The 14521-nt window shown below is 33.4% G+C and overlaps 1 protein-coding gene across 7 annotated transcripts in view; it reads left to right on the plus strand.

The window, feature by feature from the left end:
* RALGAPA1 (Ral GTPase activating protein catalytic alpha subunit 1) overlaps nucleotides 1-14521 on the plus strand; it is a 229977-nt gene that overhangs the window by 116940 nt on the left and 98516 nt on the right. For all 7 annotated transcript variants that reach the window (XR_896904.2, XM_023522344.1, XM_011376608.2 and 4 more), the window contains 4 exons: nucleotides 4078-4203; nucleotides 7556-7614; nucleotides 10662-10770; nucleotides 13330-13440. Coding sequence is in view for 6 of the 7 variants with exons in the window: in XM_023522344.1 (XP_023378112.1) it covers nucleotides 4078-4203; nucleotides 7556-7614; nucleotides 10662-10770; nucleotides 13330-13440 (405 nt within the window). In the remaining variant the exon portion in view is untranslated. The remainder of the gene's footprint in view (nucleotides 1-4077; nucleotides 4204-7555; nucleotides 7615-10661; nucleotides 10771-13329; nucleotides 13441-14521) is intronic.

The raw sequence follows: 14521 nt of genomic DNA on the forward strand, positions 1-14521 counted from the left end.
ATTTTTAAGGATATTGATTAGCTGATACTCAAGATTACATTTGTGATATTCTTTCTTTCCTTATTCCCAAGGATATTGTCAATACAATCATCAAGCACTGTTCTCCTCAATTTTTTTCACTTGGTTTGCCTGGTGCCACAATGCTTATTATGGATTTTATTGTAGCAGCTGGCAGAGTATCTTCTTCAGCTTTTCTCAATGTAAGTTTTTATTTCTTGTTCTTCATAATATAACAAACTGTAGTTGACCAGGACTCAACTAACAAAGCAACAAAAGAAGAGTCATTGTTAATAAAAATATGACAGTCAGATGTTCAGGAAAATTTACAGTTTAATTAGAATTGATTGCTTCTCCCACAGTAATAAACAAACAAACAAATTCTGAAATGTAAGAAAGTTCTAAAATTAGTTGATGAATTGACCTAGGAGCTATTTAAAATAGACTAATTCTGATAAGCAAAACAATTTTAAATTGAGGAAATCTAAGGAAACAGACAAGAGAGAGGAAAGAAAGTAAGGAAAGGGCAATGGGCTATAATAGCAAAAGAAAAGATACAAGTGAGGTAACCCAGAAATATGCTCTAGGAGTATACTTTAAACTCTAAAACAGCATGTGAGGATTTTTCGTACAGCTACGGAGCTTGAGACAGTGCCAAGTAACTCAGTGTAGTTGGAACACGTTCATATTTAAGTGGCAGAAGTGAACTGAAGAGAAAGGCAGTAACTATGTTTATAGTGCTAAAGAGATTAATTTCATACTAAGCAAAGAATGAATAACCATTGAAAGATTTTAAGCAAGGAGTGACATGATCAAATTTGTATTTTAGAGAAATCACTCTGGAGCAAAGCATAACATAACGATTAACTGAAAGTCTACTAAGAACATTTGAGAGAGAAAAATCAGTAATACTTGACTAGCACCTTATAACTTGCAAAGCTGTTTAACATATATATTTTCATCTATAAGCTGGAAAAGACCAACAGCGAATGAGGGGGAGTTCTATTCGGAGCATAGTAATCTGCCTATTAGATATCCATGAGGAGATGTCAGGAGGGCCATTGCATGTATAAGTCAGGGACTCAAAGATATCATGACTGAAAAATGTCAAGTTGGCAGACATTAGTTTACAGATGGTTTTGAACGCCATGAAACTGGATACAATCACCTAGAGGAAATGTGCAAAAAGGAACCTGTATTTATAGCTAGTTATTAATCCCATTTCTCCAGTTCCCTGAGAACAGTGATATCTTATATTGTATCTCTGGGGCCCAGCCCAGTATCACACTTATAGGTGTTTATTAATTAATTGAATATGTAACTATTCAACACCTAATGTGTGTTAAACAGGGTGCTAAGCCCTTTTATGGTTATTAAACTTTTGTTTCCCCTCGTGTACAAACTGTTCCTTTGGGTAGAATACAGAAGGATGTAAGGTAAATGAGATAAACATTGTGATTAAGCATCATATAGTCTGTTTCTGGGAAGATAAAAGGTGTATTAACAACTATAGAATATAGGACAACAAATAGATACCAATAGGAGAAGCTTAGCATGTTGGTCGAAAGCATGGAGTCTACAGTTAGTCTGCTGGGTTCAAATCTCAGCTCTGCCACTTATTAGCTGTGAGACCTTGTGCAACTTCTTAATTTCTCTCTGTCTGTTCCTTCATCTATAGAATTGAGATAGCCTTCCTCATAGGAATATTTTATTTTATTTATTGGTGACATGATTGAAACATGAAATGATGATACATTGTGTGTGCAATATGAAAGTTTGTTAAATAAAATTATTTGGTAAAGCAGACAAAGGAGAGATCTTAATTTGTTTAAAGATATCAGAGAGGTTTCATGGAAAAGATATTTGAATACATCCTTAAAAGATTAGTAAGTAGTATTTTTATAATGGTCATGAGAGATGGTATTCCAAGCAGAGAGAAACAGGCATGAGTAAACTGTGTTCAAGGGATGATAGATATTCATTTTGTTTAGAAGCCAGTTAACCTAAAGACTAGTGGGCCGAAATAACAGAAAGGTACTTTAGATCCCAGCTGCCCAGTGTGTGGTCTGCATACCAGAAACATTTGGCAAAATCTGGACGCTTGTTAGAAATGCAGAATCTCAGACCCCATCCCAGACCTCCCGAAACAGGATATGCATTTTGATTATATCCCAAATGGTCGGTATAGACATTAAAGATTAAGTCCTGCTTTAGAGTACATCTTGGAAGGTTTTGAGGGCAAGGGTTCAGATTATAATACTATATTACATAAACAGTTAAATTTTTTAAAGTAGGGAGAGATGACTGAATCTACTTTGGGGCTATTAAATAAGTATATTAATCTAGGAATAGATTAAATGGAAGACAAACTAAAGACGGTAAACAAGTTGCAAGGCTATTATAACAGTGTACACAGATTATCAGATTTTTGGATTCTGGCAAAAGTTATAGAACTCAGAGGAGACATACATAAGCTAATGTCATTGTGTTATTAATTTACTATGAAAATAATTACTGTTCAGTGGGCTAATTATTCCAGATGACTAGTCAGCATATTTCCTGCAGCCTTTCTCAAGGTTCCACAGGATTAAGCCCTAATGTCCTTAGGTATCCATTTTATGTGACTACACTTCCCTCCGCATCTAGAAGGAGAGTAGTTACGTAACATCTTTGGGAAAATTTAGAAAATAGTTATTTTTTGTTTTCTGTGGTTTATATGAGGAACACCTGTTGAGAAAGGCTACTTAGGAAATGATGTAATTACAGGAATCAAACCTGATACCCACATACCCACTACAAGGTTAAGGACAGTCAGTCTTTTCTTCTGTGTGATGTTGGTGATACACAGTCTAAACCCTACTCTTTGGATTTCCATTTTAGATCCTATACATATCATCATCTTTCTGTTAATTACCCCCACCCTACCCCCTGCTATGCAGATTACAAAATAATCAATTAGTTTTTCTTAATTAAAATTACAGTCCAGGTCTGACCCCATTATATCCATATACCCGAACATTTCCATTTACCTTATCCACCTTTAAAGAAAAATCCTTAGGTAATCTCTTTCATTAAATGTTTATTTTTTATCAGTTTTATTTTTATAGGCTAACTTATTTTAAATTAGGATGGTGGCTATGAGCTTACCCTACCATTTTATACTGCTACCTTGTATCTGTAAATCTAGATTATTTTTTAAATACGGAAATGAGTTGTTTTGTTGAAAATCATATTAGAGTACTACTTCATTGCCTCTATTATAGCATTTATTAACATAAGGAAATCGTTTTGAAGATAGGTTCTTGACTTATGTGAATAGAAGTATATTCCTAATAGATTGTTTTAGTATTTTTGTTAGGTATTATTTAACATGTAAATCAGTTTGTAGATATTTTAGTAAATATAGCAATATATTAGTAGGTGGAGGTGGTGTTTGGTAGGTATGTAAGAAGTCAGAAGAAGAAGAAATGTTCAGTACTGAATACTTCAGAAATGGCTTAATACAGCTAAGGAAAAAAGATGAGAAGTTACCTTCATCTGCAGTCCAAGCATAAAGTCTAATTTTGCTTCAGTAAGTAGTGCAGGTGATGCTGTTCTCATGGGCATAGTATCATAAAAACTATCTAGACTAGTGCCTGTTTCTTGAAGATACAGTTAACATTTTTATTCTTAATTATTTTGCTCATCCTTAGTAGCAAGTATAATCTAGTGACATTGAATCATCTGCTCATTAGAACAATGTGTCGTGATATGTGAGTTGCCTTTAAAATGAAAGTATTTATATTTTTCTTCAAAATAAGGGTAATTTTATGCTATTAGCTAAGCTGTATTCCTATTTATAGTCTCATTGATAGGACTAATTTCTACTTATAAGCTGCTCTTAAGGAAAGCTCTGGTATTTATTTATTTATATGTAAAATATAAGTGATGAAAACCTGAACCTTTTTTATTTCCCCTTTCCTTTCTGAATTTTGTCTTATTTGCTCACTTCCCTGTACAATATAGTTAGGTGATAAAGCAATTTTTCTGATAATTTAATGACAAATACATTTTAAAGATTTTTAAAATCTGGATACATAGGCACCAAGAGTGGAAGCACAAGTTCTTCTGGGATCTTTGGTTTGCTTTCCGAACTTATATTGTGAACTGCCTGCTCTCCATCCCAACATTCCTGATATTGCTGTGTCTCAATTTACAGATGTTAAGGTAAGCAATCACATACGAATTTTTAGCATTTAAACGATTGTATAATCATAATGTATATTCTATAAAATTTGTATTCTTTTATTTTTTTTTCTTAGAAATCACATGATTATTAAAAAATGTTAACCAGCCATACCCTTCAGATACAAAGGCTGGAATATTCGTTAGGAACATAGCCTTTTTTGTGTTTATAACTACTTTGGAGATGTTTTCTTATTATTGAACCCACTCATATGTCAATTTCTTAGGATTCAGTCATTCACTTACTGATTATTTATTGAAATTCTATGTGCCAGATACTATGCTGCTAAGGTAAGGTTTCTAAGATTGAGATGGCACTAAACCTGTATATTTGACTCTCCCTCTCTCGATTTCCCAACCTGATGAATCAAACAAATGTAATGTAATATTTTGTTCTGCTATAGGAAGCTGTGGAGTTAGGATTGGGATCCGGTATACCTGAAGCATTAACAGGCTTGAATAGGAGATAGTGCAAAATTAAACTGTGACTACATAATTGCTGATGGAACTTACCCAATACGAAACCTTAAAAAATAATAATAAAAATAGTTTCTGATTAGGAGCAGGAATGCTCCAAATAGTTTATAAGGCTTTTTTAAAATTTCAGGTAAAAAATTGGTGAAAGGTTGTTTTGTGCCTCTGTAGAGGTCAGCCTCTGTTTGAAGGGGAAGGCGTGACGTGATCAGTACCCTTAGTCCTCTGGACTCGGTAATTATTAGACCAAGGTGGAGGAAAGTGGTGTGATCTAGTCTCCTAGTTAGGATAAAGGCACTTAGTGCCCTGGACCCTGGTAGTGAACAATTCTATCACTAAGTCAGGACCTATCTCTAACTACATGTCCATATATTATAAATTCCCAAGGGCTTAACAGTACCAAGAAGTTGTGCCTGTGTTTGATCTGAATTGGTCCCTACAATTTAAAGGGAACAGATAATTAAGTATGGAAAAAAGAGAGGCATTATAGCCTCTCAGAAGTCATACTGATGATTTTTTTTTAATTTTACTTTCTCTGAAAGAAGTTTCTTTAATTGTTTTCATCAGGAGTGTCGCATATACTTTTCATAACACCGTTTCTCTTTATAACATTTATCACACTTGTAAATTACTTGTTCAGTGTCTGATTTATATTTTAGACAAACTTTACAAGGTCTTATTTACTGTCATAGTCTCAGAGTTTATCATGCTGCTTGGCACGTGGTGTATACTCAGAAAATATTTGTTAAACAAGTGGACTTCACTTACACATAAAATTTTGTAGGTCAGTGTCAATTTACAGTGACACTTAATAAAAACCATACAGATTGACCTTTGGTTTTCAGGGATGAAATTTCTTTGGTTTCTTCTATTTTTCACAGTATCCTAAAGGTCAAGGAAAGGTAATAGTTTTATAATTTTAATTTGCTGAAGCAGTTTTGAGTTTGTTAAGGGTTAGTCTAGCCAGTACATACGATCTGCATTTCAGAATGGCTTTGTTCTTCACTGGCCATTGTGTAGGCAATAGTGGCCAATGTAATTTAAAAAAACAAAATGGCACTTTTTTTGTTGGAGGGAAAATATCTACAAAATGAGAGCTAATTCTAATAAAGAAAGCCAGAAGCCTAATAAAGTGATAATTATTCTTAGTCAGAAAAATTAATATTTAATTTTCACATTTTCACTGAAACTAGCTCCCTGTCTAAACTGTGGCCATATAGCTACATAGAACCTACCATGTTGTTTTTTGGTTCTGTGCTTTTGAAAATCTGTTTCCTCGTGCCTAAAGCATCATTATATTGACCTGTTCTCCCCTCTTGCCTCTCTTAATCACCCCAAACACACATAATTATAATCTTTGACCTTGATCATTTGTCAAAATTACATACCTAAGACCGCTTTTTGAAGTCTTCTGTGACTTTCCCAAGTTTAGCTATTTGTTCACATAGAACCTTGAATACATCATCTTGTGCTTTGTTTACAAATCTGCCTCCCTCCCTGGATTGTAAACTTTTAAAGATAAGTACTATGTCTTACCTATTTATTTCTGGCACCTATCACATAGAAAGCTCTTCGGTTTAAACAATAGATATCTTCCAAGTACCTATTAATTGCCTTGGGCTAGATGATAAGTTTATAAAGATAAGAAGGTGACTCCTCTAAGGAGCTCACAACCTATACAGGTGATCAGTGCTGGATGGATGGATGGATGGATGGATGGATGGATGGATGGATGGATGGATGGATTTTTAAAAAGGAATGAACGGATTCTTAATCATCAGATCTGATGGCATTCTTGTTTCCTCTCCTTAGCCATTATAGCATTTGAAGCTGTTAATGTCTGTCCTTCCTAAACCTCTTTAACTTTGGCTTCTGTTGCACAAATCTATCTTGATTTACTTCTTGCCTAAGTATTCTATCTATGACTCCATAGTAGTTTTTTTCTTTGCCTGCTAAACATAAACTCACTACAAGATCCTCTCTTTGGGTAATTACTTTCTCTTTAGTCTTCCTCTAGAATATTTTATTCATTTCTGTAATTTTAACTATTATCTAGCACTCATCCCAAAACTCACACATTATCATGTTTTACAAATTATCAAAGAAAAAAGGGTTTGCTTTTAAATAATATTTCTCAAAGTTTTGGAAAGATGTTTATAACTTTGAGCTATTAAATTTGTTTTAATTATCTTATAGTTAGCTTTTTATTACTCTTCCCTTCGAGTGAAAAATATTTTTTGAACATGCATTTGGTTATAAATTTCAGAAATCATTTGTCTTAGTCTTTTTGGCCTGCTAAAACAAATACCACAAGCTGGGTAGCTTATAAATGACAGAAATTTATTTCTCATGGTTCTGGAGGCTGAGAAGTCCAAGATCAAGGCTCCAGCATAGTCAAATTCTGGTGGGGGTCCTCTTCCTGGTTCATCGCCTGTACCTTCTTACAGCGTCCTCACAAAGTTGGAAGGATCTAGGGAACCCTGTGGGGATCTCTTCTATAAGAGCACTAATCCCTTTCATAAAGGCTCCACCCTCATGACCTAAGCACCTCCAAACGGCATCATTTTGGGGGGTTAGGATTTCAACAGAGGAATTTGGGGGGGAACAGACATCCAGGCCATATCATTGTTTTAAATTTTTAGCTAATTTTGTGAATAATATTGGGCATTATTAGAAATAAGTACGTGAAAACTAAGACTGACTTTTATTTCACTATTGTATCCCTAGTGCTTGGGCCCATAGTAGCCAAATATTTAATAAATATTTAACAAATATTTAATTAATATTTAACAAATATTTAATAAATATTTGTTGAATGAAATTTTAGTCATTGCTATTAACTATTTCCCCCTTATTTTAGGAACTTATAATCAAAACTGTATTAAGCTCGGCAAGAGATGAGCCCTCTGGTCCTGCACGGTAGGTCAGATATTCTTAAGGTTTGCTATAACTATTCTATGTTTAAAATCTTACTTTAGAGGTTGACTTATTTAGCAATCCAGTTGTTTCAGTTTTAGAAAAGCTATTCTGAATTACAAATTTAAATTATTTGGATGATTAAATACTTCTTTTCATGATTTAAATACAACCTTCTTTCATTAAAAAAAATAAAATTCTAGTCAGCCTTCTCACTATCTTTACCCCTGTATCTAAAATGATTTTTCTTTTTTAAAAATTATTTTATATTAGTTTCAGGTGTATAGCATAATGATTAGACTTTTACATAATTCATGAAATGATCCCCAGATTCATCTAGTACCTACCTGGCACTATGCATGGTTATTACATTATTATTGACTATATATTCCCTATGCTGTATTAAAATGATTTCTTTTAATTTAAGTACATTTTGCTTTCCCTTCAGATTATATTTGTCACTATCTGTTATGCAGTACTTTGAAATATAATGGTAGTTACTCAGTGAATGTTTCTTGAATTAAAGTAAAATATTTTATTGTAGAAAGTAATATATCTAAGAAAATAGTGTATATTAATATTTATAAATATATGATCAGGATATTTTTTAAAGATATAAATAAGATTTTTTAATGTTTTCCTTTTTAATTGTCTTATAGGAAGTGAACACTGTGACGTTTTCTATTTTACTATACCTTTCCAAAAAAGGTTGAAAATTAAATCAGCTATTTGCCAGTAGCATACCATGTTTCTTCTCTTCCCCCAAATATCATTAATTCATATTTTCTGTTTCTCGAAGCCAATTCTAATAGTATGTCAATAGCTTCAACAGTAGACTATATTACTGCTACTCTGACTTACAGCTCTGCAAAGCTTCCTCTTTTCTAATCATCTACACATTTTTTTGACCCAAGGGTCATTAAAGTACAAATCACAGCTTTGACCATTTGAATTCTGATTCTAACTTAAACCTCTTCTTTTTCTGGCAGCTAAAAATAATGTAAAAGGAGCAGTTTCCTTAAATAAGACATAACTCCAGCTTTTTAATTGCATATTTTTCTCATTTAATAGCCAAGTTAATTAAAAACAAGTCTCTTTAAATAAATTCTTTTTTTACATTAATTCCATTTTAATACTGGACAACTATGCCAGAAAACAACATTGTCTTTTCGAGTATTCCATATTTTTAACACTAGTAGCTTTAATATTTTAAAATATTAAATATTTTTAATATTTCTTAAGCATTTTCTATGTTAATAACATTTTAAATTTATAAGGATTGTCCTGTAATATTGTTTTATTTATTCATCATCACAATTCTGAGAAATTAATGGGATCATTATTATTATTCCAATTTTGCTAGCAAGAAACCGATGACTTAGAAAGCTAACATTTATTAAGCCCTTTCTATGTTCCAGACACTATTCTAAGTACTTTATTACCTCATTTAATCTTTGCAACGACTGTAGGCTATAAGTACAATCTTTATCTTTTTATAGGAACCCAAGTATTTAAATAATCTGCCCTATTACCCAGAAATGGCAGAGCCATGACTAAAACCCTGGCAATTTGTCTTCAGAGTCTTATTAGATGCATAAATAATAAGTGGCCGAACCAGATTTGAACCTGGAGCTTCAGATTCTAGATTTTCTGCCTTTTTTCTTTTTTTCTTTTTTTACAGCATTTCCTCTCAGGTAACGAATATTGAAGCCTTAAATATAGCTGCCCAGAAGTAGACTTAGGAATCATTAAAACAATAGATTGTATTAAGAGTATAGGAAAATCCCAGAAGTTGAACATAAACATTTCCTAAACACTTTCCTATACCTTTCAGGAATGTGAAGTCTTAGAAGCTTACACCCCAAAATTCAACCAGGAGCTGAGAGTTGAGCCCTTCTGGCAATAATGTAGATTTTCTTGATATCTTGAGGAATGTAGGAAACTATACACACACACCTATCCCAGTATGTACCTTTAGTTAGCCACATCTATGGAGAGTTTTGCTCCATTTTACAGTTTAATATTTCTTTAGTATTCTAGCTCTTTGTACTACTAACTCTGAGACTTGGTTATTTAGATCTATAAATATTACCTAAGATTTATGTGCAGACAGTAGTAGGGGAGGAATAAAAGCAGTACTTCACTTAGAAGACTTCCTGGTAATTTTGATAATAAACAATTTAGTAGCATTAACACTATGTTAGACTGAAAGAAGGGACTTGAGAACTTCTGATCCAGTATTTCTAGGAAGAAAAATATTTCTGCATTGAATTGTTCTGAAATTTAGTATTTACGAATATCAGTATCAGGACATGCCAAATACACTACGATACTAGAACCATAATTCTTAGAACCATTATATGCTTTATCAGAAGCTTATACTTGAATACACTAATGGAATTCTTACAGAGTCTGATCATCAAATAACTCCCTTGAAGCTAAAACTCAGTTGAAATAAGGAAATGAAGTTTTACAAAACATTAGGAAAGAAAACAAAACTTCTATAAGTTTTGTTTCTGATGGAATCATTTTATAAAGTATATACATTTTATTTGTGTTCTCAATTTGTTTTAAAAAAATTTGTAGCCAGCTATGTTAAATTTAAGAGATATGAAAATTATATTTGACTTATCCCAGCAGCTTCTTGTTTTTGGCAAAGTTCACATTGCTGCTATCAGTTAATAAAATTATGCTCTTTCTCTTTTGAAGTCAGGTTACATACTTGTTTGAGAACCTTTATGGAAATATTAGTTTATAATATGAGTTTGTTAGATCCTGTATGTTATCCCGGCCTGTGATCTTGGTAGTAAATTATAATGGAAAATTAGGCTTAGAGTTTTGGCGATGCACTTTCCCCCTGCTTTCTCTTCCTAAGAAAAGCTAATGTACAGAGTAACAAATTGATCAGTTCACTTAAATGCGTATGTTCATTCTATGTTGGCTGGTTGAGGATGTTTTGGTTGTGGTGGTGGTTTCATTTCATTTAAAGGCTCATCCACTTTTATTTGTATCATTGTTGATTGCCTTTTTTTTTTTTTTTTTTTTTGCAGATGTGTAGCACTTTGCAGTTTAGGTATTTGGATTTGTGAAGAACTAGTCCATGAGTCTCATCATCCTCAGATTAAGGAAGCTCTGAATGTAATTTGTGTTTCCTTAAAGGTAAAAAGAACTGTTTAGTGGAATATATTAAGATAGTATAGATTTATGGTTATTTTTCTTCAAATGTTAATTATTTCTTGTGCTTTTATAGATTAAAACATTTAATAAATGTTTTCTTGAATTTAGGTTATCTTAGTAATGACATATTTTATCTCAACTTTTTATGTATTTGGCTTTGTCCCTAGGATACTTATGGATAACTCCTAAAAAGGAAACCGGTCATTTAATGTGTATAGGCTTGTTTGTTTATTTGTTCTTAATATTTTTTGTAACTTACTGTTTGATCTTTATTACTTCTAAATTCTTGAGCTGTTCAACTTTTGGCTTTTTCATTCAAGTTAAATGCCCTTTTTGTAACCAGAATAAAATTTCATCAAAATTAATAACGTAATTATTTGTAGAGTCTGAATGATTAAATGGATATTTTTTGTTTCTGAAAGGATGCATAATGTTATTTCTGCTTAAGACTTGTAATATGTCTATATAGGATTCTAAACATACAGAGTACAATTATTACTGGTTTGACAGATATTTCTGAGTATATACTATGTTTGAGGTGCTTTGTTAGGCAGAGTTAGAGATACTGAAATGAAAAGAGTTGTAAATAGTAGATTCAAGAAATGAATAATATGATGGCTCACAAAAATTAAAATAAGAGTAATAAAATGTAAAAAGCTGAGAGAACCAAATGAGTGATGCATATAAACCGCTGATTGAGTTCAGAAGAAGCAGAGAGATCACTTTGATTTAGGCGCCATAGAAGACTTTGGAAAGAGGAGACGTTTGGTCAGGGCTTGAAGAGGGGGTGAGATTTGGTCATAAGAGATAAGCATTAAAAGTTTGATTTATGCCATTGGGGAGCCATTTAAGAGTTTTAAGAATAGAAAATGTCAGGAGATTGATTACACATGGTGGAGTGAGAGACGTCCCCAGATCTCTCCCCTTGAAACAACAATAAACTGAACATCTAAAACTCAAAAAAAATACCCAAACTGCACACCAGCATGGCTGAGCGTGGGATCTGCACATAAGAGATACCGCGGGTCAGAACCCAGGGTGTAGGGCGGTGGACTGGGAGAAACAAAGAAGCTGCCTCTCCCAGCCAAAGGAGCTCTATGTAGGAGGAGGGGGTGAGGAAAAGATGCAGCGACTTCCCTTAGCAGCCCTACCTGGGAGTGCTGTGAGCTCCATGTGGCCGGTGGTGGTGCCCAATCATCAGGGCAGAAGGCAGAGAAATGGGACAGCATAATAGCGGGTACAGCAGAAAAACAGCTGTTGACTTTTACCGGCCGTAGTTGCAAAACCAAGGCCGAGCCGCAGCCGCCATCCCCTAACACAGAGAGCCCGTCCCCCTATACCCTCTGAGACGGATCACCAGTGAGCCCCAGGGGAATCTGAGCAAACACTACCAAAATTATCACTAACACTGACAGGAACTGAGACCGAGGGTAGCCAGCATGATTAAACATCCATAAGGGAAAAAAAGGCATTATTAAGATTTTATATAAAGCAGAAATCCAAGAGGCTTAGACGCCACCTACTGGAAACCAAAAGAAAAACACCTTTGCAACAGGCTTGTGACCATTATATAATAAATCTTCTTTCTGGGAAAAAAAAAGCAGAACATTAATGCCCAGGCAGAGAAATAGTCCATTAAACACCATGAACAACCAAGGTGACAAGGCATCTCAGAAAGTAAGAGAAAAATCTCCAGAAAATAAGCTCACAGATGTAGAAATATGTGACTTAAGTGACAGAGAATTCAGGATTACTTCTGAAAAAACTCAATGATATCCAAAACAAATCATATCAGCAAATTCAGGAATTGAAAAAACAACTAGATGAGCAGAATGAGTTCTTTAGCAAGAAGATCGAAACCCTCAAAAAGAACCAAATAGACCTTCTGGAGATAAAGAACACACTGCAAGAGTTAAAAATGAAATAACAACCTTGGGAAATAGAGTTGAACAAAGGGAGTAAAGGATCAGTGATATTGAAGACAGAAATCTAGAAGTAAATCAGAAGGAAGAAGAGAGGAACTGAAGAATGAAAAATAATGAAAGAGAAATTTAAAAGCAACAAATGAACAGGACAAACAGACTCATGGACATGGACAATGGAATAGTGGTTACCAGAGAGGAGGGGGGAAAAATAAAATGTTTAAAAAAAATAAAATGTTTTTAAAAAAGAGAATGTCAGCATCAGAGAGATTCTTTAGAAGATTAATTTGGAAGTAACGTGTATAGTAGATAGGAATGGGGAAAAGACTGATAAGATTAGCAGTTTAGAGTTTGTTGTAGAAAATCTAGGTAAGAAAATGGAATAAAACTTTTAATGAGAACAGTCAAACATTATGAAGAAAAATAAAGTTAATTTTGCCTTTGAAATGCATTGTGATTTATTTTGCAGCTATGTATTTTTCTTCCTAATAATATTTTAATAAACACATTATAAGTGTAGAATGACAAAAGGAAACATGAAATTCAGAAAGCAGCTAATGTATTGATAAATAATAATTCAGGGAAAAAATTTTTATGTTTTTTTTTCTTTTTTTTACAGTTTACTAATAAAACAGTAGCCCATGTAGCTTGTAACATGCTTCATATGCTGGTTCATTACGTACCTAGACTTCAGATTTATCAGCCCGATTCTCCCTTGAAAATCATTCAGGTTAGTAATTTCTCGTTTATTTCTTATAATGACTTTGTCAAAGATTTTTAGATTTGGATACCTTGAAATATAAAATTATTTAATAATTATCTGTAAATATATAATTGTTATTGTAGGGTTTTTTTTTTTAATTCTAATTCTATGTGTCCTACACTTTCTACCATACCTTATATATTTTAGCCCTTTATTATTTCTTTCTTGATGTGATAGCCTTCTAACTGCTCTCCTGGCTTCTGAGGTCTTCCCTACCTGGTCATCATTCATATTCGCATGACTCTTATGCCACTTACCTGAAAAAAAAACAAAACCATACAAAATCTGAGTGGGTTTTTGTTGTTGTTGTTGTTTTTGCCTGTAAAATAAGACCTAAATTCTTTCTCTGGGAATTCGAGACCTTCAGATGAGAACCCAACCCATCTTTTTTGAATTATGTACATATTCCTTTGAAATACTCTGTAGTCGAGGCACCTGAGTTGGCTTACTATCCCCTAAACATACCCTTCACTCTCTTCTTCCTACTTGAAATCTTCTTCTTCTTCTCTCTACCCACCTGTCTTTCAGTTGTTTGTTTAAATACCATCTCTCTAACCAGAATTTATTTTCATATTCTTATAACATTTTTAGAAAAGATAGTAATACTTATTAAGTACCTACTATGTACCAGTTACTATACCAGTCACCTTTTCATATGTTATTTAATTCTTAAAAGTCTTCTCCCCCTTCTTTTTCCTCCTCCTCCTTCCCTTTATTTAAGATGAGAGGACTGAGGATTTAGTAACTATATAAAGTCTCAAGCCGAAAGGGCAGAAACAGAGTTCAAGCACAACCTGTAAGATTACAAGTCCACGTTTTTCTCACTCAACCATGTTGCCAGTCTATTATAACACTAAATATATTTGTGTACAAATTCTAAGCTCTTTTAAGACAAGGGCATCTTTTTTCTTTATTTCTCTTTAGGGTGACTTTCATGTAGGATTTGTTCAGTAAATATAGGTTAAGTTGAATGTAGGTTAAGAGGTTGAGTTTGAGGGGTAGACACACCTGGTTTATGTTACCTCTAACTCTGCCACTTACTTTGTAA

This window comes from Pteropus vampyrus, unplaced genomic scaffold (assembly GCF_000151845.1).
Source record: "Pteropus vampyrus isolate Shadow unplaced genomic scaffold, Pvam_2.0 Scaffold10, whole genome shotgun sequence".
NCBI classification, from domain to species: Eukaryota; Metazoa; Chordata; class Mammalia; order Chiroptera; family Pteropodidae; genus Pteropus; species Pteropus vampyrus.